This window comes from Amblyomma maculatum, chromosome 5 (assembly GCF_055883805.1).
Source record: "Amblyomma maculatum isolate TAMU_Amacu chromosome 5, ASM5588380v1, whole genome shotgun sequence".
NCBI classification, from domain to species: Eukaryota; Metazoa; Arthropoda; class Arachnida; order Ixodida; family Ixodidae; genus Amblyomma; species Amblyomma maculatum.
The window spans coordinates 123,902,473-123,927,246 of record NC_139348.1 but is presented as its reverse complement, the minus strand read 5'-3'; the positions used below and the strand labels follow the sequence as shown (position 1 = coordinate 123,927,246).

Here is a 24,774-nt window from a genome sequence, read left to right as displayed (position 1 = left end):
GTTTCGAACACGGATGCGGTAGCTGCAATCAGATGGAGGTGAAGGACAAGGCCCAGTTACCTTGCGATTTCAGTGCATGTTAATGATCCCCATGGAGTCGACATCAGCTGAGTCCTATGCTTACGGTGCTTCCCTTTGCCGATTCTACTTTGGCTGCGATAGATCCCATACAATACAAGACTAATATTTGTGCTTTTCCGCATCGGTCATACATCGCGCCATAATTTCGCAGCGTGTCGCCGGCTGAAATATTGAGAAATATTCATTTTATACCGCCGGGTTAGTCAAAAACACAGTTTTATAAGAAATATGACCTGTACTTACCCAGTTACCGCCTCCTGCCTTAGATATGTTAAGTAGAAATTACCATGGTTACTAAGTAAAACTAAGAAGAAATACATCTCTTATGATGGATCATCCATCGCTTTCGCGCTCAAGTTAGTCATATTTGTGAGCCTTCACTACGCAGGTTTCCACAAATTCCTGTGTCTTGATCTGTTATTGCTTGCTTGCTTCTTCATCATCAGTCGCCCATGAATACCTACTCCAGGGCGAAGGGCTCTCCAATACTTCTCAAATTAACCCGGTTTTGCGCTAGTTATTGCCTCCACACGAACTCTGCATATCTCTTCTGCGCACGTAATTTTCTGCCGCCTCTGCTATAGCTTGCTTCCCTTGGAATCCAATGTCTTACTTCTATTGACCTTTGGTGAATCTCTATTTGCATTACATCTCCTGTCCATGTCACTGCGTTTGATTTCGACTAGCGTATCGATAATTCTCTGCATGCTACCTGTCTCGCTGACGTTCGTATGCGGTTTATTCGCTCTTATTGTGCGTCATTTAGGTTGAAGCTTGAGCCAAAAGCAGAAACACATGTGATTTCGCCCTAATGTACGTGTCATGTGCAATTTTGTGCTCTGCAACGGTACATCATTTTTATTTATTAAACTGAATACTTTTTTTATGTTCTATGTAATATGTACTAATATGTTTTATGGCTACTGACCACTTCCTACGTACGTTTGAAGCCCGGCCCTCACGCAGCGTCTTCATAGCAGCATTCCCTTTTCTAAATTAGGTAAATAAACTTCAGCTTAATAAATCTGTCATATCTTGAGCAGCCATTCTTCTGGAACCGTGACGGCTGTTAAGACTCTCCACCAAATTGAACTCCTATTTCCTCATAAAAAGAAGTCATATTAATACAACTAATTACCACGCATTTGCAGACATGGGCATTAGCAAGTGAAACAGCACTGAACACGGACGACTCAGTAGCAAAAGAAACATCAAGGACGAAGTAATAAACACCATCTAAATAGTATCATATGAGCTCTACAGCATTGCCCTCTCGTGATTGATATTTTTAGCCTTTCACTATAAAACACAAATACGTATATACATTTACCCGAGTGGATAGCAGCTACTCACCTGGTTGCGGCGCAGACAACACCGGCGAGGAAAGTTCCGATAAATCCAGGCACATGAACTAGATGCGTTTTTACATAATAGGGCAAAATCTGAATGTTACCAGAAAGTAAAAAAGTGGAAAGAAGCATTCAAAAATTCAAATTATATTACATGCCTCAGTTTCCTTATTTAAAAAGCAAGCGAAACCCTTTCTAACCAGTTTCGTTGAGATGTTATTGACGCTTCAGGTAAAATATTGGCCACGGGTACAAGTAGAACACTGATGCCAAAAGTATTGATATCGTCACTAAGATTCTTTGCATACGAGATATGTTGGTGCAATTGAGCTTAATCGGATGACTTTTTTCACGAATGACATTATGTATGTGACTAGCAATGACACCAGCAAAGTGAAAGCGAGTGAAGCGACATTGGAAGCAGGAAATGTTTGTTTGACTTTCGATATGCGTTACTAGGTTACCTACGTGTGCATTTTCCTAGTGCAAAAACTCTGTTTCCGATAGATTTAAGCATGTTCAAGCCGACGTGGTTGCAGTACTTCGCTAAGCAACCCATTCTTATGAATATTTCAAAACCCGAGGTTTCAGGTGGCTGGTGGCAGGAATATAAAAAAATTCTGGAGACCGTTGTGACATTCCTAATGAGAAATTTGAGCTTAACACATTTAGCGTTTTCACAAAGCGATAGAGAACGCAACTGGAGAGCACTGTAGTGGGGAGAGAGACGGAGCGTATACGACGTTTGTTGATGGCGGCCTCGATCAGGTCCGCATTCTGCTCGGCGGGCCGTTCTGCTGCCCGACACACGAGCGGCAAAGAGCTCACGGTTTTTCTTTCTCTTGTGAGAAATTCTCTTTATCTCTTCACTCTCTCCATGCTCGTGACTCGTAGCTCTCTCTCTCTCTCTCTTTGTCTCGGTTACATTGGCAAGTACACCAACGGCGATGCTGCTCAACCGTCCAATGAGAGCTCAAGAGATGCATTCTAAAATAAAACAAAAAAAAAAAACACTAGCGTCTTAAACAGTAGCTCAGTCGTGCATGTAACTTTAAGGACAGTCGAGCTGTACGAAATATAGGCTCACGTTTCATTTTTAAAGGATGCTCCTTTCATTGATTTATATAGTTAGGTTAGTGGCAGATGATTCATGCGTAATTCCTATGCACATCGGTACGATACCTTATACGTTGTGGCCACTCTACACGCGACCGCATGATTCCAACGCTGATATCGCTTCTATGTGCCGAAACTTATGAAACGTGAATAAAATTGCTCTTGCGAAGTGCATATTCGTGTGAACGCGACACAACTCACGTTGCAGCAAACACTTTGAACTGGATTTTTCTCCGAGCCGAAAGCTTGCAGCTTACTTGATCAATGCTTGTGATGGCTCCAGAGAGCAGAGGGTCGCAGCCTCGAAACCATACAGTCAGTGCGACACCCATCATGAAAGGTAAGCAGTAAGTGAAAGAAGCCAAGAATGAACTAGTCACGGCAGTTCTGCACAGAAAAAGGAAACAGGTATTTACGAAAAGGAATCCAATGTATATAAATTTGTCAGAAGGCAAACAAACACCTTCAGTTTTTCTTTTTCAATTTCTATTTTGGTTCTGCTAATGAGTTATGGCGGTGCTAATTAAGCACGTATTACCTGCATATGAATATCGCACCCAGGTAAAGAGATGCTAAGTTCGAAACATGTGAATGTTTAGATTATCTGGTCGCTGAGAAGCCAGCCCTTCTACCTCTTCTTCAGCTCCACTGACAACAGCAAGCGCAAGGTTTTGTTCAGGGATGTTTACCACTGATAATTCGGTGCTATAAAATAAACCCGTATAGTTATGCTTTCTTTATAAAATGGTGCATTTTGAATTTGTTATGCATTTCTTTTTGGCTAGAAATTAAGACGATTTCAAAGACAATAGCACATGAAGCGATGCAATTTTATGAATGTGAAATGCCTAGAAATTAAGCAAACTTAACAAGCTTTCTTATTTCAACCTTTGTCATTTTATATTTCAAGCAAAATGCCGGTTAATAATTTTAAAAAGGCAAATGAAGTTTGATGCTGGGGGCCTTCAATTTCACAATATACCTTGCTTTTAAAAACTGATGATAAAATAGCTGGTTTCTTGTTTTATTGATTGACATCTGTTCATTGGGCTCTATAATCTGCATATTGTGCGCATTGTCGCAGAGTACACCCCAAGTGACCACACCGACCTCTATTTCATAGCTTTTAAAAGGAATATTTGCATTCCATAATTTGAGGTCAACAATTTACAAATAATTCAAGCAAACCTAAGTCTTTGCAAGAAATATTGGCATTCAATAATTCGAGACCTCTTGTAATTCAACAATTTAATATAACGCAAACAAAGCATGGTCATTGGCAAATCATCTCATTTGTTCGAATTCCAGCATAGATTCTTGTTGAGAGTATTTTGTCAGCCTCCACCTTTATTTCAAGATACCGTCAATGTGCATTTTTAAGTGCATTCCAGGATGCTCTTTCTTCATCCACAAACACGCTGTTGGTAATGTACTCTATATCTGTGTTCCCTTTAATCCACAAATTTATACGTGCGGAATTAAGGGGTTTCTTATAGATTGTGTGAAATAAATGTTCTTCAATAAGATGCACGGTTGTTGAACATCGTCCTTTGCGCACCGAATAAACTTTAGGAAAATTTCAAAAATCCTGAGAGCTTAAAAAAAGCTGTTGCTTCATCGCTTCACAGGTAAAGAATTAAGCATACAATAAAAAATACCGGACAACCTGAATATGGTGCGTAACGGCTCGGTTATAGATAATCTTTTTTTGTTTTCCCTGTAGGCTGAGAAAACGTTTTATCGTGACTTCACCTCAGATGAATTTATTTTGAGCGTTTTGGGACGGTAACCTCTTTGAATAGATTATTGATAAACATCTATCAGCATAAGATCGCATTTGTTTCACGTGCGTGCTCTTAGATGTAGCGAACACGTTTCACGTACTAAACTATATTATCTTCTTAAGCAATCTTCATTTTTTTAGGATTTCGTATGCTCTTTTAGATTGTCCTAAAACTTTCTTAAGCAATCAGTGTTAAGCGATTTAAGCCACTGCTATATGAAGGATGTATTCACTTGCATGCAATTTGGCGATGAATGTGGTCTCCGTGAGTGGTTAGTATTATCCCTAGTGCTGCCTAAAATCTTCAGACATCTGTTTAGAAATTTCAAAGCGTAGACTATTTCGATATCGAGACAGGAATTTGCTACTGTCGAGGCATATCTTTCGTACAAAATGGTTGCTGCTATAATGCAGAAGGACGCGTAAAATGTATTGCGTTAGTTCATTGAAAAAGAACCATTGCAGTGGCGAATGAGGAAAAAAAAATAAAACATATATTTTCTCTTCCTGCTGTAGGTACCGTGATTAATACCATCTTTATTTATACAACTCTTATGCCGTTTCTTTTTTTTTATCAGTAGTCGCCTTTGATTTTTTTTGGTCCTATACTATATATTTGAAGAACATGCAGGATAACAGCTTACCACGTCATCACCGTTTTACTTATATTTGCTCAAACCTGCTGTCATTAATATGTTTGATAGCGTAATTTCATGTCTTTGGTTTCGTGCTGGTTTCGTGGTAATGGTTTCGTGCTAATAAACTAACAATAAATGTAGATAAAACTAAATATGTAGTATTCCACTCCAAGAGAAGAAACATTGACCCTAGTACGATTCACATATCTCTAAACAACGATTGTGTTCAGCAAGTTTGTTCTTTCAAATACCTTGATAACATCTTTGGCCAACACTTGCACTGGCAAGAGCAGATAGATAAGCTATCTAAAAAGCTAGCTTTCAGTTGCTACGCGCTTACCAAGGCGAAAAGGTATTTCCCGTACACCATACTACGTTCCCTGTATTTTTCGTTATTTCACTGCCACATCAGCTACTGCTGTGAATCTTGGGGACAAGCGTACAAAACTTACCTACTTCCCTTACAGAGACTGCAGAAGAGAGCATTGCGTATAATATACCGCGTATCTTTCAACTGCAGCAACAATAATTTATTTCTAGAAAATCGAGTACTTTCTTTAGAATCAATGCTTAAATACAAAATCTGTGTATTGGTAAATAACATCATTAATACTAGTATTCCTCTGCCCCTTGATATTTTCTTGTTGCCATCTCGCAATACAAGACACGCATCAAATGGCAATTTCAACCTCCCTGCCTGCCACAATGTGTACGGAGAACGTTTAGTGCAATTTTCTGGAGCAAAACATTGGAACACGTTGCCTATTAATGTGAAACTTGCAGGTAACTTTAAAATGAGTTGTAAAATGTTCTTTATTAACAGCCAAGAAGAGTTATGATCCCCTCCCCGCCCTCCCCCCCCCCCCATTTTTTTTTTGTGTGTGCGCGCTTGCGTTTTGTATTAATTGCCTGTGAATTGCTTGCTGAAAAGTATTTTCCTCCGTGCCTGTTGATTCTTTTTGCTTGTCTGTTTTAGTCGTTTTTTTTGTATGTGTGTGTGTGTGTGTGTTTGTATGCGCTCATTGCGGCTGCCTGACCAAGTTTATTCTGTACTGGACCGTCTACTAGCCCCGCGGCTATCGGTCCAAATATTCTTTATGTATTTCGTTTCCTACAAATAAAGATCACTTTGATTGATTGATTGATGTCTCTCTCTGTAAAAAAAAAAACAAAAAAAACTGCTGCGTTCTTTGGCGTACAGCATGCTGAGCTACCTTTATTCCGGTCTTCTTTTTTTCTTCGGGTCGCTTGAAGTGCAGGATAGATAGTAATAGGTAAACTATACTTAACCCGCTACAAAGTATTATTCAGTGTTACCAGCTGGTAGTACCTTGCGCATACTTTGCTTAATTTTGCCTTCCGCTACACGTTTTCTGCGCGTTTCGGCCCACTTCTGCACGTTTTCGCATGCTGCATCTAGGTTACCATGCCTGGGCTCAGGAAACACATTTCTTATGTTGCCCTTCATTCCGGAACAATGTTTTGTTTGATTCGTAGGATTTGTTGTCCTAAAGCAATTCAGGTTATGATACATGCCGTAGTGGGGCGCGCCGGAAATTTCGACTACTTGAGGCTCTTTAACGCGTACTGACATCGTACAGCAAACGAGCGCCTTCATTTCGCATACTTCGAAAATCGCCCGGGATTGGATCCCGCATCCTTGGCTGCAGCCTAGGAGCAGAGCAAAACATGACTGCGCTTCTGGCAGATGGTAGAAAGATGAAAATCCTCTACCCGATTTAGGGTGAGAGGAAGAGAGGTTGGAATGTCATGGGTCGCAAAGTGTCTTGTGCAGTAGGTTGTGGTGGAAGGCTTACGAATGAGCCGGAGTTTCCTATGAGTAGGCAGCGCCTCCGAACTGGGTCATGCCATCTCGTCTTGTGGTGTCATCCTACCTGCCGGGTCATGTTAACTGCCAACTAGCAACCGCCATAGGCTTGTTTATGATTTCACTCACAACATTTTCGCCAACTGTGCAGATGGTGGTGCTTTTTTTTTCTGGAGATCAGGTTTTAACGTTTTCCCGTTCAATAGATATTATTACCTTTTGGCTTCCTCAGCAGTTCGAGACGCCATGAGCCTTTGGGCGACAACTTGGTCGAAGCACACTCGGTATAATAATGCTGTGAAAGAGCCTAAAAGAACAGTCCAGATGTTCTCATCGTCTGTCAAGTCCAAACTGTAACTGTTGAGAGATACGTTAAGCGATGTGATGAATGTGCCAGGAGTTTAAAGATCTCAAATTTTTGCGCATTTTTCTTTCTGAAATAAAGTTTGCTTCCTTTCTCAGCAGAGAACTTAATGAATTATCGATAAGAGCCGTCTGCATAAGACTATCGGCTTAAAACGTCCGCGTATCAGCGCACAGCTCATATGCCTTCACAGATTAAAAGTACAGGTAATATAGTAAGTTATTTATTAATACTGCTATTGCGTAAATAACTTTTGTGTTGCCAAAATTGGAATATTAATTGACCACTCAGGACAATTTCCACTGTAAATACCGCAAACCAAAGCTACTATACTCCGGGTGCACAACGCCAAACTCTTCACAATTTCAGATGCTGGATAAGGTTTAGATTTTTGCGTTAGATTTTATTTCGTCCAATGATGGCCCTTTTAGTGCGCCTTGCTGTGTCATGGGGAAACATAAATGACATTCCCATGCACTATCAAATAATAAGAGGCAAAATGTGCGACTCGTTCACTTACTCTGCAATGTAGTCCTTGGCGTTGAGGTCACTAAAGGGGCGGATCGTTGCGTTCGGAGATAAGGAATCAATCACAATCTTTAAAATCACTGTTGTAGCTGCCATTAGAATGATAACAAACTGAAGGCAATCCGTCCACACAACGCCTCGCAGTCCGCCCTCGTAAGAAAAAACAAAGATTGCAAAAAAGATTAACGCCCGAAGCACATTAGGAAAAGTTACATTCTGCAGTATTCCGGTGCACATAATCTGTAAGAGATAGCAAAATAAAATTTTTGCCCTTACGAAAGCTAGAAAATATAGTGCGCAAGTAATATATTATTATTATATCTCCTAATTAATAATAATAAGAAAAAATTACAAATTTCATACAGTTACAAAGTCTCATGGCAAAAGTATTGTTTTTATTTGATATCGTAGATAATAGATAGGAGAGAGACCGAAACAAATGCTCCCCTCTCATCTGAGATGAATCTCATCTCAAAATAGATTCATCATCATCATCATCATCATCAGCCTGATTATACCCACTGCAGGGCGAGGGCCTCTCCCATATTTCTCCACTTAACCCGGTTCTGTGCTAGCTGCATCCACTTGACCCCTGCGAACTTCTTAATCTCATCCGCCCACCTAACTTTCTGCCTCCCCCTGCTACGCTTTCCTTCCCTTGGAATCCAGTTTGTTACCCTAAGCGACCATCGGTTATCCTCTCTTCGCACTACATGTCCTGCGCATGTCCATTTCTTCTTAATTTTCACTAGAATGTCGGTAACTTGAGTTATTTCTCTGACCCACTCTGCACGATTTCTATCTCTTAATGTTACCCCTACCATTTTTCGCTCCATAGCCCTCTGGGTTGTCCTCAACTTAAGTAGAACTCTCTTGGTTAGCCTCCACGTTTCAGCCCCATATGCAAAATAGATATGCTTGTTCCTTAACAAACACTGAAGTCCTTCTAAAACATGAAACATAAACATTTCGATAAAAATCTGCTTGGTCGGGAGGAAACGTCAGGAAAAAAATTAAATATTAAAGTGCGCCACAAATATCTTCTATTAGGCTAGCAAGAAACTAAATATCATGATAACACCTTTACTACCTTCTCTCATAGCAAATGCGCCCCCTTTTCTAGCCTAAAAGACCTCTTGCAAGACAACTTTTACAGGTATCCAAGATACAGTTCTGTATCTGTATACACATACAAGGCCCCAACAGTATCACGGATCGTTTACTGGACGGCTATAGTCGTCTCCCAGGATAATCGTGCCGCCTCTAATGACCAATATTCCTAGAGGATGCTTTATGTGTGTAGCTTAACACTAACCGTCATAAAAATGCATGCAAGCACAAGAACCATCGACGAATGCAAACCACACACTAACTCAATTCTACCAGGAAACATCTACTATCGTTGTATACCTCACCATGTTAAACCTGACGAGACAATAAGCGTCTAAAGTTGACTCTCGGCGCATCGAAGTTTCTATATTTTGTGCGACATTCCATTAATAGGGTAGTCTAGATTCCAACCATATCAACAAACAAGCTAATAATGAAAGCTAAATTAACCATTCGCAGACGCATGGTACATAGAAATATCTTGAAGACATCTTGTAGACATCTGAGAAGGATATATTCGTTTTTTGCTAAAATATATTTTCGCGTTTTGCTTAGCTTTCAATATTTTATGTCTGTATAGATTTTTGTAGCTTATCAACCTATGTACTCAATAAGGTAGTACTTTCCTGGTCTGTGCAAAATGAATGCTGCAGTTAAGATTGTGCTACATGCTTTCTGTCGCAGAGCGCATACACGCCATTTGTGGACATCTGCAATATCCAGAAAAACTCTTACACTGCTTCTTGTAGCTTTAAAAGTGGGTTGCATTAGCTAAGCTATAATATCTCTAAGAGATGTACGGAGATGCACTCGCAATTTTTTTTAAGACGCATTGTCCTAAGTCGTCTCAGAAACAGTTGTGGTGTTGGGGAAATGGATTTTTGTCTTGGCTAGACGCCTTTTGTTCGTCCAATAGACGAATTGGTGCTAGTCGCAGCGAGGCTTCTCGCGCATATGCCAGGCGAATCGGATTAGTTTGTCCGGAGCAGTAAAATACTTATTCGGTGTCCACTTATGCATACGTTGCATGTATTGGCCACTTGCGAGTTTAGATATTTTGTGTGGTCATATTGTCACGCTTGGTTCAGTACGTCAGGCACGGTTGAGTACGTTGAGTCTGAGTAGCAGAGCGGGCGTCGGTGGCAGCCCAAAAGCAGAGCGCTTGCCAGACTCTTCAGCTTATTTCAGGCAACACCGCGTGCATGCCGTGCTCTAGTGCTTCCTGGATAACGACGACGATGGATGGACGGTGTCAATATTTCTTATAATCCCATTTCTCTCTGTTTCTCCTGGGAATCGCATTCACTGCGCTTGAGCGACATATGCGAGATTATAAGTCAAGGCTTAAAACGTATTTTGGCAACGTCCTCTAAACTTCAAAACTAAGAGATATTCTAGATAACTTCCTTAAGCCGACTTTTAAGCATCTTACGCAGCTGAAAACATAAATATCCTTTCAAATAAGGCAGCCAGCAAACATTTTCAGTGTGTCGTGTGGACATGTGTAAAAAGAATTCTGAACGTCTTTTTGTGGCCCACGATTGTGGACAATATAGACACATCAGAACGTCTACAAGATACTCTGTGCTTATTTGGTAATAGTTCAAAAGTTATTGTAGTATTAACTGCCAAGTTTGTTAACGTGTCTTAGATGTATCCTTGTGCACAAAGCAATTGAGAAAGTTTTGCTTAAGGAAGGTAGCTTGTGACACAATATTTGTAAAATTGCGGATAGTCTTAGGCGAAAGCCACAAATGGTAAAACTTGTTTTTAAATCGTAGCGATTAAGATAGAACATAAAACATAACTACGATAAACGGGTGTAGATGAATCGGCAGGCTCGGGAAATATGAACAAGGACGAAAGATGCTAATGAGTATCATTTGGTGCTAAACTATGGTGTGATATCACATTTCTGGACACACCGTCTATCACCATGCCAAACGCCTCAGACAATAACAGTATCAAAACGAGAAACACTATGACCGTTACAATTACTCTAATAAAGGCTACTCGTAATTGATCTCACAAGTGCTGTGTAGAAGGTTCCAGATAAGCCGATCGCAACGTTGCACCAAAGCAAGGGTACGGGAAATACTGAAATAAAAAAAAATAAAAAAAATGGTGAATTGGAGAAAGATCCGTTATCGATTGGATATTACAAAAGAACACCGTGAAAGCTTCCCAAATCGTACTTTAAGCCGATGAAGCACGCAGAGTAGGTGCCCTTAATGAGACCTGAATATGTTACATTAGTTCAAAGAGTGGCTCTGCGTTTAAAACACAACTGGCGCTAAAATAAGAACCAAGTAGCATTGCCACATTAAAAAACAAATTTACTGATCATCATTTCCTTCATGATTGTTCTAGTTAAGCAAACACTTTTATTTCTCAGTCGCATATACGGTAACTATTTTCCATTTCTTGTGACCTCACATCGATGCACAGGTGTGCATCTTATTTAGGTCACAAACGTCCCGAACATCACAAGCATCATATTTTTGCAAATGACTCTACCTAAGAATAAAAAATATGAAGGCCAATTTGAATCCCTTCTGTTAAATGATTCATATAATCTTCGCGCGGTAGTTCAAACATTTGATAACTTGCAGTTATGTTCTGATGTTTACCGACTCGGAGATATACACATTGCATATTCAGACCCAACAGGAAGCTAAAATATCGGCTGTTGCAGAAAAACGGCTGCTTTTAGAAGGATATGGATCGCCGTTCGTAACATCTGTGTTTAAATTAGGCATTAATTTGCAATGGTTACTAGCATGCCCCGATCATTAGGAAAGCTATATTGAAATTTTAATCATTGCACGCTCCCCACTTTCGACCCGTGGTTACATTTTATGCAAAGTTTAAAGCTCGTTTAGTCGAAAATTCGTCGCAGTTGCCGCAACCCAAATTGAAAAAAATGCTCTCGGAGAAAGTGATCGTAATAATATTGGCTCACACGAAAGGAAGGCGTAGTATGTCACAATTGCTCTCCACATAGCTTGAGTGTGCCGCAGCGCCGTCACAGTGAACATATTTACGCACAATAATGTGGAAAAAAAAATTATTTCACTGCCGTCTTTGTAAACAAGCTGGAGCGATGCATGCAATTTCTCAACAAGTGGGAAACTTTTAATAATTATTGAACAATCCTCAAGTGCGAACACCTAACATTGTGCTCCCCTGCTGAAGTAAAATCGGCTGCGTCATTTCTGCTGCTTAGTTGGCTGCACCCATTCCTCCCAAGCCTTACTACTGCGGTAGCCTGTCAGAAATATGCACAGAGTTTTCACTTCTTTCGCCACTCACTACATTTCTTAAACATTTTTTTAAAAACATCAGGTCAGCACGGTATGAATATCCACTCCTAACCTTGTGATGGAAAAATACCGTACCTGTTACAAGGGTCAGTGATGCTGCCGAAATGGAGATGGCGCCAACACACTGCTGTAAAAAAAACGCCACACTGCGAGGTAACTTGAGTGGCAATAATTGATCAATAATAATTGATACTGGGCAAGTGAGACACTTTGTTTTGTGCACATTTCGGATGTTACGGAAGAGGGAGGGTATGAATCACAAATGCACAAATGTGATTAGGAAGCCAGGTGGGAGTGACAGTACAGCAGAGTGATGGGCTGAAACATTTATCTCGCTTTATCTATGGTGCTGCTATTTATGACAATTATGCCGCCTATCTGTTTACGAATTTTTATTCTCCCATTCCTTCTTCTGATGGTGGCGTTAATGATGATTCGACGAGCATCACCTAGAGACCTTATAATCTTATGTGCTTGCTTTTTTCAGGTCACAGGTCGGATGCAGCTGCGCGGAACTCCGACACGTATGAAGGCTGAAGTGGCTTTTATCTGGTGCCTAATGCGTGTCATTATCTAGAGGCATGAGTTGATATGCTTCTCCGAGAGTTTCAGAGAAGGTCAAGAAAGAAAAGAGCATATAAAGGACGAAACAGAACGAATCTTGTCCCTTTATATGCCTTGTCCTCGCGCTCCGTCCTTTCTTGAGCTATGACCTGCAGATGATGAATGGACGAGGCAAGAAAAAAAACTGATAAATGTGTAGTTAAAAAACCTAGAAGGAGTAGGAACCGTCTGGGAAGTTATTGAAAAATATTACTCAAGAATACATTTCCAGCATGTTGCAATTAAACCAGAGAAAGGAAGTGCTCAAATTTGCTCACCGTTAAGAAGATGTACACGGCGCAGGCTGTTAACGAAATTTTAGCGTTGAAGCGTAGGCGAAGGTACTGTTAAGAAGTATATAAAAATAATCACATTAGATTTAATGAGATCACAAATGAAGAACAGATCAGAAAAATTCTACATAAAGAAGAGACCAACGTGTCGCAGTTGATGAATTATTTGCAGTGACTAAATCAAAAAATGCTTGAGAACGATGCAGTTGTGGGAAGCTGCGCCGGATGAGACCAAATAAAAGTTGCAGCGTTGCTAATTTTTTTCTTTAATGATCCAGTTTGAACTGAAAAACGTCGTTATTACAGCCGACTAGTTTGGTACATATCTGTCTAATGGAAAGTAATAAAAAAAACAACAATTAAACAGTAATTCTGAATATACGAAACTCCATCGTTATCTAAATAGCGGTAAATTAATCCCAACGAAGAATGAAAAAAACTGAAAATTAGCTAGTGAGCATCAGCTCATTTTCACCTGTAGGACAATGGAAATATTTTACTGAAAACACTGGCCACTTTGTATATGCGAAGCCACATTAGGTCAAACATACCGGACCCTTGAACGAATGGGAATATTATGTTCCTAAAGAAGGGGATGACAAGGACTTCATACATTGCAGGCTTATGAGCTTAGTGTTCGCGATTTAAGAGATGATAGCTGTTATAATCATGACAATCTGACCGCTCGCTCGAAGCAAGGACGACGCAGTGTTTTGCAGAAGCTATGCGGCAACTTATCAGAGCTATGTACGCTATAGCAGAAACTGAGATGGCAACCTTTGCCTAATTCTTTGGTGGTGATAATACAAAACAGTCAGATAACGGGTGAATGGTGGCTTTCGCACTGTCAATTAGGTGAGAAAAATGCACAAAATTTAATAAACTCGTCATAAAACCTGCATGCTCTTATAAACCACGAGAAAACCTCAGCAATGATGCACTCGTTGTAGAACCAAAGCTTGTGGAAGAAGCATGTGCAGAAATGCTGGAAGATCACTCTAGAGGCTATAGCCGTCAGATATCCTCTACCGGGTGTCCAAGTTAACTTTAGCCAAGGATTAATTTTGTAATCCTTTGAGGTTGTAACATTTGAGGTTGGCCAGAGAAACCACTTGTATACAGCAGCCAGCCATCTGGCGCACCGCAGGCAATTCTTTATTTCGCAATTAACTATTTAGTAATTAAGATAATTTGTCTAATTTATTAACTATTGCCTTTGGACAATAAATTTTATTTGCAAAGTTGGAGACCACCTTCTAAAACCACCACTTCATTTATTTCCGATTAAGAAAGCTTCACGAGTACCTTTTTTTCAAACTCTATAGAAAGCTTGCGAAATACAAAAAAATATCACGTGACTGACGCATTTGCCCGCCACGATAGTAGTGCTCTCAACTATGGTTTGACAGAACGAAATCAGCTGTGGCCATGACTCGACAGCTCAGTTCTAGCGGCAGCTTGGTATGTTGGCGATGGCTGCAGGAGTGCGGTTAGCTCGCTGCAACTTGCACCATCACTTGCGCCGACTACCTGAAGCGGATGATGAAATCATCGCAAACATATCGGCCTGCCGCTGCAACGGCCCCGGGGGAGCAACGGCCACAGCTGATTTCGTTCCCTCAAACCACGGTTGGGAGCATCGCAATCGTGGTACGCGAATGCGCCAGTCACGTGATATTGTTTTGTTATATTTCGCGGGCTCTCTTTGGAGCTTGGAAAAAAGATACACGCGAGGCTTTCTTTATCGGAAATAAATAGAATAGGGGCTTCAGGCGGCACTCTCCAACCTTTCAAATAACACTTTGTCTAAATGCAATAGTTATTAAATTAGACGAATTATCTTAATTACTAAACAGGTAATTGGAAAATAGCAAATTATCTCTGGTGCGCCAGATGATCGACTGGCAGCTGTATACAAGTGATTTCTCTGGCCTAACTCAAATGTTTTATTTTTCAATTCTTGGCTAAAGTTAGCTTGCACACTACGTATATGCTAAGAAAAAAAAACACCTCAAAACAATAATAACTTAGCGCAGGGAGGCACGAGCAGTCCAGGGATTATCTCCTGGTGCATGCAGGGGTGAATTCAGGTAACTGAGCTGGGAAAATGTAAGGATGAGAATTAGACAAGAAAAGCTATACGGTGAATTTAAAGATCGCGAAATCAACGGAAGTAAATTTCGAGGCATAGGTAGGGGACAGCAGTTTAGGATACTTAGTGGCTTGTCGTAAATATTAAATGAGAACACCTACTTAGGTTCCGCACTGACCGCCGATCTTCATACAAATATCAAAATACTCCAAATAGCAAACAATGCTAGAGCGCATTCGGCACGTACTGCCACATCAGTGCTGGCAGTTTATCAATACTCCGAAGGTTTTTTAACAGCAGCATCCTGCAGGTCTTCTCCTATTATGGTGAAGCGTGGAGGCCAAAGAAGGGTGCAACTTGAATGGGGAAAAGCAAAGCAAGCTCTGTAAATGAGAGTTTAACTTTACGAGACAGGGAGAAAAAAGAGGCGCAGGGAACATGCGTAATTTTTTAGCATATATTCAAAATTTGAAGACAAAGTCCAATATTTACTTGCTTCGTTGATTGCGTTGTATGCCAGCTAATAATAAAAAAAAATGCATTCTTGGTACGTACCTCAAATATCGATGTGATGCCGAGCTTATAAACCACGGGTATGAATATTTTGGTGCCAAAAGGAAACAGCAACATGGGCAACATTGCGCCCCAAAAATTGTGCCATCCGTAGGCGTAGTAGTAAGCTGGCATAGCGACGAGTCCAGTCGAGGAAAAGAGCGACGCCACTGTGGAGGCAGCGAGGGGAAGCACCCTGAGTGCCCGGCTGCCAAGGAAAACATCGCTCACTGTGACGCTAGATCCACCTTGTGCCGAAACGTTGTTCAATGAGAAGTACAAGGCGAGAAAAAAGTTCGCAACGACTAGAACGAAGAACACAGCATACTCCAGAACGTGCATTCTTTCTTTCTTCTTGTCTCTGACTCTCGCACTCCACTACACCGCGCCGCTTGTGAAAGCTGGCTGCTGAAAGAATGGGCACTCCACAACAGGGAAAACAAACGTCGACGTGAAGCTCTTGGACGAAAATACTTCTCGTATCTGAGGCGCTGGTGCTCTAGTAACCCTGCATATCTTCGTGCAGGTTCCCAACATAGGCCAACCGTCTTCGCTTTTATATATCTTCAAAATGATAATTGCCACCCAGGGCAGTCTCTTGAAAGCGAAAGTGAAAATTCCAGAGTGATATTCTGAGGTTTCCTTTCTAGATCAGCACAAAGACTCCAAGCCCACGAAGAACTGCACGTTGTATGCGCACATGGCTTTTACAGGTGAGCACATTGGTGTGCTATGATGATACGCTTCCGTTGAACACATGCGCAGCACTCCATACGGGGAAAGACTGCGCTGTTGTCGCAATCTATTAAACTGAGTGCTCATGTGCGCAGTGAGGAGGTACTGGGGGAGAGATATATCGTTTTGTACCGGAAACAACGACGAAAACAAAATTTCTTGTTGCTTTTCGATCGTACGTCTAGAAGAAGTATGTATGTTTTGTGCTACTTTATTGCTACTTGTGCGAGAGGTTGTTTATTCGTGTGGCTTTGGTTAGGACAATTGACAGGAAGCTGCTATTGGTGAGCATGTGCTGAAAACATTGTGCATTTCCCTCAATGCAGGAGTGCCGTCGTAATGCACGAAAATTATATAGATATTGCGGTACACCAGTGAAAAGAGGGAATGATACCGAAATTGACGGAAATTCCTACATTCTCAGCTGCTTTATTCCGGCACCAACAGGAAGATGTTCTAAACATGGTTAAAAGAGAGCTGAATCCACCCTGCGTTCATATATTATTCGACTGCGGGGAACTAAATCTCTCACACCCTGCCTTCTGCCTCGTCAATCAGTTTTATTTTTTCAAATCCGACGCAATAAGAACGAGGCGACGCGCCACTACTCGAGCTTGCATTTCCAACTTTATTTGCTAATGTAACAGAACACCATAAAACAAGCTATAAATGTCGGTATTCGTGCGGTAGCGTGGTATCGATGAACTCGATATGAAACCGACATAGGTATGCCTATGCCTTTGGTGCAATCCGACTTTGCGTGCCCATTTCACCGTTCTGCAGAACGGCACGATGTAGATGTAATGTTGTGGTTTCTACATTGCTAATTAATTCTTCCACTAATGCTAGGTATACGGCCCCAATACTCTTAAAGTATCGAAGGAAAACTAGTTACGCTTGAAACGTTTGTTGCTTTTGCTTGAGTAAAAAAAGTTTAATAAAATCGCGTATATTTTTTCCGCGTTTGGAATCACTTTCCCTCGGTATTTTTCAGTTGGAAGCCGCACTGTGGTCGCCGACGGATGAGTGTACGTTGCACTAAATGCAGCTGTTGTATCTAAAACGATTTCTGAAAATAACCTCTAGAGAACACGTGCGCCGGAAACCTATGTAGCCACCGACAGAACACGCCAGGTTGCACTGAGTACAGCTGTACGTGTCTAAAATGGCTTTTGTAGTACCTTCCACCCAGTCTATGTACCGGAAGCAAAGGGGCCATAATTTTTGCTGCCCGTACCTGACTGCTGTTGCTTATCATACGCCAAGTGCCGAAGAAAAGCGGTGGGATCGCATGCTTTACACGGCGGATGAGAAAGGTTCTAGAGATCCGTTCGTGCGTTTGCGTTTTTTTCGTCGCCTAATGACTCATTTCATCATTTGAAACAAAATATTAGTAGTTTCGGGTACTCGAAAGGCATTACGATTTTTGTTAGTCCTTCTAAAGACTAATAAAATACTAACCGATTTACAGCTGAATATATATTTCCTTAGACCACAATTGTTTGTTAGTAGCCAGAAATGTATGCTTGTGAGCGTAAATCGAATTAGAGCTAGCCGTTAGGCTCAGCTGTTAAGTTTATGATCCACAACCATACCATATCTCGGCCGCTGAACGACAGATTATTAAAGATCGAGTGAATGGCATGCTTCAGCGGGGTGTCACTCAACCTTCCAGTAGTCCATGGGCCGCGCCTTGTAAAGAAAAAGGAGGGCACTATACTGCTTTGCGTCTATTATCGGCGCCTTAACAACGTCACTCACAAAGACGTCTATCTGCTGCCTAGAATTTCATTTCATTCATTTGATTTCAGTTTTATTTCCTTAAAGATCCCCTTTTTGGGGGTATTACATAAGGGGTGGGGTTAACATAAGTGCTTAAACCATTTTCATGATGACAAGTGCGATGTGACTTTGCCTAGGAAGGTGGATGGGCAGGTGATGGCTGCAATTTCGTGGGGAAGGTCGTTCCATTGCTGTTAGGAGGAAGAATGACTTTGAAAAAGTAGTTGTACGAGCACGTTGGCGTGAAACTTTAAACGGATGACCGATGCGATGAGACGTGCGTGATGGAGGCGCGCAGATGTACGGCTCTTGTTTCAGATCGGAAAAGTAAAATTCGTGATATAAGCACAGGCTAGAAATGTGACGACGGACGGAGAGGCTTGGTAATTGGGATTGCTGTTTGAGAGATGAGACGCTGATATCGTATGAATAGGAGCGATGAATAAAACGGGCAGCTCTGTTTTGTACGGCTTCCAAATATTCATTGAGGTATATGCTTGCGGGGGATTCCAAATTGCGGATGCGTACTCAAGTTTCGACCGGATTAATGATTTGTAGGCAAGTAACTTTACATCTTGAGGAGTGTGGTGAAGGTGACGCCTAAGAAAGCCTAGTTTTTTATTATCAGTTGAGATTAGATTTGTTACATGCTCGCGCCATGACAGATCCCTGCTGATAGTAATGCCTAGATATGTATACGATTGAACAAGTTGGACAGGAAGACCAGAAATTGTATATGTCGATAAATACGGGTTTCTACGGCGATGAAAAGACATGAGCTTTCATTTAGTCGGGTTAAGGGTCATCAACCAGATGTTACACCAAGCTTGAATTCGGTTAAGGTTCTCCTGAAGGAATTCTTGGTCATTTGCATTAGTAACTGTGGCATAAATAACGCAATCGTCGGCGAATAGACGAACTCTACAGGATAGATTGTGTGGTAAATCAATAATGTAAACTAGGAATAAGAGGGGGCCAAGAACAGTTCCTTGTGGAACGCTTAAAGTGTCTGGTATACGGTTAGAGGAGCAGTTATTTATGATAACAGACAGTGAGCGATGTGTGAGGAATTCGCGTACCATGACTGCTTACAAGGAGCTGCATTCTTTTCATCTTTAGGCCGATAATCAGAATATTGACAAGTCTTTCGATGGAGGCGAAAAGCAAAGCGCCCGTGTGCTGTGCGATGTCAGCGCACGTTAAAGAACCCCAGGTGGTCGAAATTTCCGGAGTCCTCCACTACGGCGTCTCTCATAGCCTGAGCTGCTTTGGGACGTTAAACCCCGCAAACCAACCAATATTGACAAGTCCCTGTAGCGGATGCCGCACGCGCCTAGACCTCTTTTGTAACATCTGATAGCATATACGAATTCAACATCATGCCCTTCGGACTTCGTAATGCGCCGCCCACGTTAGGGTGAATGATCGACGGATTCGGTTCTCCATGGCCTGCTCCAGAAAAGCTTATCTCTGCTATTTGGATAACATTGTCGTCTTCTCTTTTGATTTCGAGAGCCATCTTCTCCGTTTTGAGTGCGTGTTGAACAGTTTGAACTACGCCGCTATCCAACCGTTATCTGAAGAAGTGTCGCTTTGGTGCTCGCGAACTAACGTGGTTGGGTTCTTTGGCACCGTCCCTTGGCCACGATGTTGTTCGCACCCCCTCTGTTGTATTAAGTTCACAATGAGTTTTATATAATCTGTCGATAATGCTTTCCGGCCCCCTTTGTTTCTTTTATAGTTTTTCGGATCAAGATTGTCGGCCGCCCTTTGTTAAACTGTATCTGGTCGTAGTGTAAGGCCCCTTGATTGTCACGTGAGTTTTGACATAAAGTGTGCTGCGGTTTTCCTAGAAAATAAAGTAGTCAGTTAGCGCCTGTCCTGTCTACATCTGTGTTGTCCCCGTCTTTTTTCGCTATGTCTTCAAGTAACGATTTTAGGCCAAGTCGTCTCCAGTGAGGGCGTAATTCCTGATGCTGCCAAGCTTCGCGCCCTAGCTGAGTTTCCTAAGCCGTCAAGTATGAAGGAACTCCGCAGCTTTCTCAGCCTATGCTCCTTTTTCCGCAGGTTTCTCAGAAACGTCGCTACTATCATCGCTCCTCTGACGAAACTCCTGCGCGGCGACAACAACCTGAGCGGTTAATAATACGCCAGTGACACCGAGTTCGCAGCCTTGCACCTTCTGCTCCTCTGCCTCCCATTTTGCGGCACTTCGATCCAATTGCTCCCACTAGAAATTATACTATTGCCAGTGGCGTTGGCTTCGGCGCTGTTCTTACGCTACGCAAATCCCGTTTTAAAAAATAACTTGTTGCCTACGCGAGCTGTTCATTGACCAAAGCAGAATCTAGTTACTCCATCACAGAAAAGGAATACCTGCCCTCGTTTGGGCGATCTCCAAGTTTCGCCCTCACGTGTACGGCCGTCCTTTCGACATCGTCACGTACCACCATTCCTTGTGTTGGCTGTCCTCCTTGTAACGCCCGATATAGTTACTGGCACAGGCTGAGGCACTTTATTTTTCTTTACTTTTGTTCTGCCTCACCATAGTGAATATCCTCCTTGTAAGACCTTAGAGGCTGGCTAGCCCGATGGGCCCTCTGTCTCCAAGAGTGCGATACTCGTGTCATCTATCACTTTGCCAAAAGCAAAACTACGCCGACGCCTTGGCTCGCTCTTCCCTGCCACCTATCAACACGTGCCGTTCACGCGTCGAATTCTCTTCGTTGACATATCCCTTGCATAACATGGCCAGTGAGCATCACCAGGATTTTTGCATACCTCGTTTTATCAGCTTTCGCTCGGATCCACCGGGCGCACCAGTACCTCGTGCTATCCGCCGCCAGGCTGCTCAATTCGCCATTCGCGGTGGCCTCCTGTACTACTGTAACTACACATCGGACGCTCGGAAGTGGCTGCTTGTTATTCCTGCTCCTCTGAGATAAAAATATGCGCATCTTTTTATGATGACCCACAGTACGCTCATGCCACTACCTTTAAAACACACTCACGGCTTCGCCTCCTCTATTATTGGCCTGGTATGTTTACTTATGTTCGCAAGTAGGTCCACTCATGCAGCGACTGGCAACGTCGCAAGTCTGACCTTCACACATCAGACGTCCTTATGAAGCCTCTTCCTTGCTCCTCGTGGCGTTTTGACCGCATTGGATTCGACCTTTATGAACTGTTTCCATACACTGCTGTCAGCAACCGCTGGGGTATCGTTACTGTTGATTACCTGAATTGTTACGCTAAAACCGCGGCTCTCCCTGAGGCTACGGCATGCTATGTTGCATTTTTCATCTTGTAGCACTCCATTCTGCGACATGGTGCAGCCCGCGAACTATTGAGCGACAGAGGGCGTGTCTTACTTTTGGAGGCAGTGGAATCTCTACTACAAAGTATGTAACATTACTCATAGGAATACTATGGCATTCCATCCACAGACGAATGGTTTGATAATACGGTCTAACAGCACCTTGGACGACATGCTCTTCATGTAAGTCGCCCAGACCATTCCTACTGGAACCGGCTCCTACCATTTGGTATACGTATGCTTACCACACGGCCATGCAGACCACTACTGGTTTCTCACCATTTTTTCTGCTCTGTGTACAGAAATCTTTCTTTTTGCTCGACACTATCCGTCTTGTCGAACTTAGGTGTATGAATGCACCACTGTCTGAAGCTTCCAAGCACGCTGAGGAATGCCGTCGACTAGCTCAGTCTTGGACGTCTGGGGAGCAGGGACGTCAAATATCTTGATTCGGCTCTACCCTCACTCCTGGCATCTTCCAACCCGACTCTCTTGTCTCGCTTCGCGTGCCATCTGCTACCCCCCATCGCTACTGCCCAAATATCATGGACCCTATCGAGTCCTTGAGCACACTTCACCAGCCAATTACGTCGTGGAACCCATAAAACCACGCGTTGATCTCCGCCGACGTAACCGAGAAACTGTCCATATGTGCAGCCACAAATCGTGCTATGATTCCTGTATGTTTTTATCACCGTGAGCCGCCAGGATGGCTCGTGTTTTCGCCGGAGGTAATAGTAACAAGCAAGATGAGCTTCGGAAGTAGCCGCAACGCGAGCACACGGCGCAAGATCGAGTTGTTGGCACGAAACGCTAGGACGGTCGCTTTTGCAAGGTGTCCCTCAGGTTCTCTTCGCTACTGTAGTAACCCCGTTGCAATATATGTATATATATATATATATATATATTTATATATATATATATATATATATATATATAGATCACACGACAGCAAAGCGTTAGATAGAAAAAAAGTGTATTATAGTGGGAATATTGTGGTTGCGGCCAGCAGAGGACATAAATGCTTTAATTTAAGGCAGCCACTGTGGGCTTTAAACTGCATTAGACTTAGTAACGCTGACTAGAAGGCTTGTGATTGGATTTCATCTGCCATATTTTTCCGCTTATAGAAGGAAATTAAGTCAATACTTTTCATTTGACATCTTTATATATTCACGACCGCAATAACCACGACTCTAGACATCTGTGAAAAGTCCTGTTCGGTGCAGAAAAGGTGTTTCACCCACTTTTATCAACCTTAGCACCAATAACAATTATGCTCCCTGTATTAAACCTCGGCTCATAGTAGAAACATGAACAATTGTAAAGGAATTAAACTGGCTGTCGAGGCTAAATTCAACAGCGTTAGAAGGATGAGTTTAAGAGATGTTTGGTTGTCCAAAATGCTTTATTTGCGTAGTTCACCCATACGAATACCTTACTTAGCTTGTTCTCCCGAATTCCTTTGAATGGTGGTGTATAACGTTTTGCTTGAAATATTAGGTTGGTTTAGGCCCATATATTTGATATCATAGTCGGCTTAAACTTGCCGTGCGTAGGTGAGGTAACGTATGTTCTGGCTTTTGAAGGGCCCCGAGTAAATGTATGTTCAGCTAAAGGCTACCACTATTTTACGCTTCTTAGTACGTCAAGCTTATCAATACCCCAGGTCATTTTCGCATGAGGGAATTCCCGAGAGGTGTGCAGGCGATGAACACATGATGGCAATATAAGCGACCTAACAGCGCCATTGCAACCACAGTAGATGTCATTGAGTAGAGGCTACAAGAACTTGAAAACAAAGCAATAAAGAGAGAAAGAGTTATACAAGCACGTCATTGAAAAATCAAAGTTGAGATAAAAAGTTGACAGCTTTCAGTCACAAAGATTACATGGTTCTGTTCGTTTAGTAAAAGCTGAATGTACCTATAGCGTTGTTAACAGGAACTCCTTGATAGCTTTTACGACACGTGGAGATAAAAATAATGTTGACAGGACCGTTATATAGTGTAGTTTGAAGTTCAGTTGCAGCTGGCAGTGTTGACAGTAGATTTTGGCGAGGGAGAAGACGTGTAATGCAGCTGAAAATGACGGTAATGTCGGAACGATGGAATTCGCATTCGTTGAATTACGATTACAGTCATACGAAGTTTCAGCTCACTTGTGCGTGGCACGCATTTCATGGTTGCTCTACCACATACTAATGAGACGTGGAGTGCTGTGAGCTGCCATGAATAAGGTGCAGCCTGTTGCATAGCCTCTACCTTCACAAATTCCTTAGCTCCTTCTGCAGAACCAGTAAACGGTGTTATCAATTTGTTTATTCGATTTCAAGAAAGCAGCGTCATGACATCGAACGGTGGGCTATGCACTAACCTATTTGCCTCGAATCGTCATGTCACGGATGACGCACAGAGGTGCGGCAGCTGGCGGTTTCTGTCGTCAAGTCAAATGCGCTGTAGCCCACGCCTTTTTCTTCCTATCGACTCTCTGTGCAGTCTCTCATTTCTGGCCATTCCCTCACTAACCCCCACCCCCCCTCCCCTCCCCACCGGACAATGCCGGGCACTGGCACTAATTGTATGGCACTAATTGAAGCTGGCACTAATTGTATGAACTGTTCTGTTCATTTCCGAGCAGCAGTGGCCACATTTTGGCATCTAGAAGCAAGATCTGGGTCTTTCGGCTTACGTAAAATTAGAGGACGCACTGACTTGGTATTAGCGATTCAAACTCCATATCGGCGTAATGCTCTCTTCCTGGAGATAGAATTTGTCTTCTGATGTGCCATCAACACCCCAGGTAGGAATTCCGATTTAGTTTCTATTCCGGTTGATAATCCTACCCCATCTAGGTCTACGGACGAGTCGTTTTGTTGACAAATATGGTTTCGGTCTAAAAATATTGAATACACTTGCATCTGTCCTTTCCAGCCAGTCTTAGCTTTGCTCTAATTTGCCACTTTGCTTCTATTTCTCCTAGTTTTTTTGCCCGCTTTTTCCTCTTTTCTTTCTCTCAAATGTTTGGCCTGTTTGTTTTTCTCTTTGTTACTGTTTCTACTCTCTTTTACTGCTTTTTACTTTTTTTTTTTTTTTTACTCTTGCTGACTGCTCTCAATATCGTAACGCAATGACCAGGTCTGACATTAAAACTCAGCTTTTTGCCGAATTTTGACGTCCGTAGTTTGCCGTCTGCATACAATATCGATGTCCAAACCAATTTTGACGTCTGACTTTTTTCGCTCTATTTCATTACTCCACACCAATGACAACTTTCACACA

General features: G+C 42.2%; 1 protein-coding gene across 1 annotated transcript in view; it reads right to left on the bottom strand.

The window, feature by feature from the left end:
* LOC146189422 (sodium-coupled monocarboxylate transporter 1-like) overlaps nt 1-16,002 on the bottom strand; it is a 36,633-nt gene extending 20,631 nt beyond the window's left edge. Inside the window, exons 1-8 of the mRNA XM_084605264.1 lie at nt 15,664-16,002; nt 13,002-13,067; nt 12,196-12,247; nt 10,827-10,894; nt 7,680-7,837; nt 7,012-7,152; nt 2,804-2,933; nt 1,435-1,523 (exon numbers count right to left, since the gene is read on the bottom strand). Of these exons, the coding sequence (XP_084461390.1) occupies nt 1,435-1,523; nt 2,804-2,933; nt 7,012-7,152; nt 7,680-7,837; nt 10,827-10,894; nt 12,196-12,247; nt 13,002-13,067; nt 15,664-16,002 (1,043 nt within the window). The remainder of the gene's footprint in view (nt 1-1,434; nt 1,524-2,803; nt 2,934-7,011; nt 7,153-7,679; nt 7,838-10,826; nt 10,895-12,195; nt 12,248-13,001; nt 13,068-15,663) is intronic.
* Between the last annotated feature and the right edge of the window lie 8,772 nt (nt 16,003-24,774).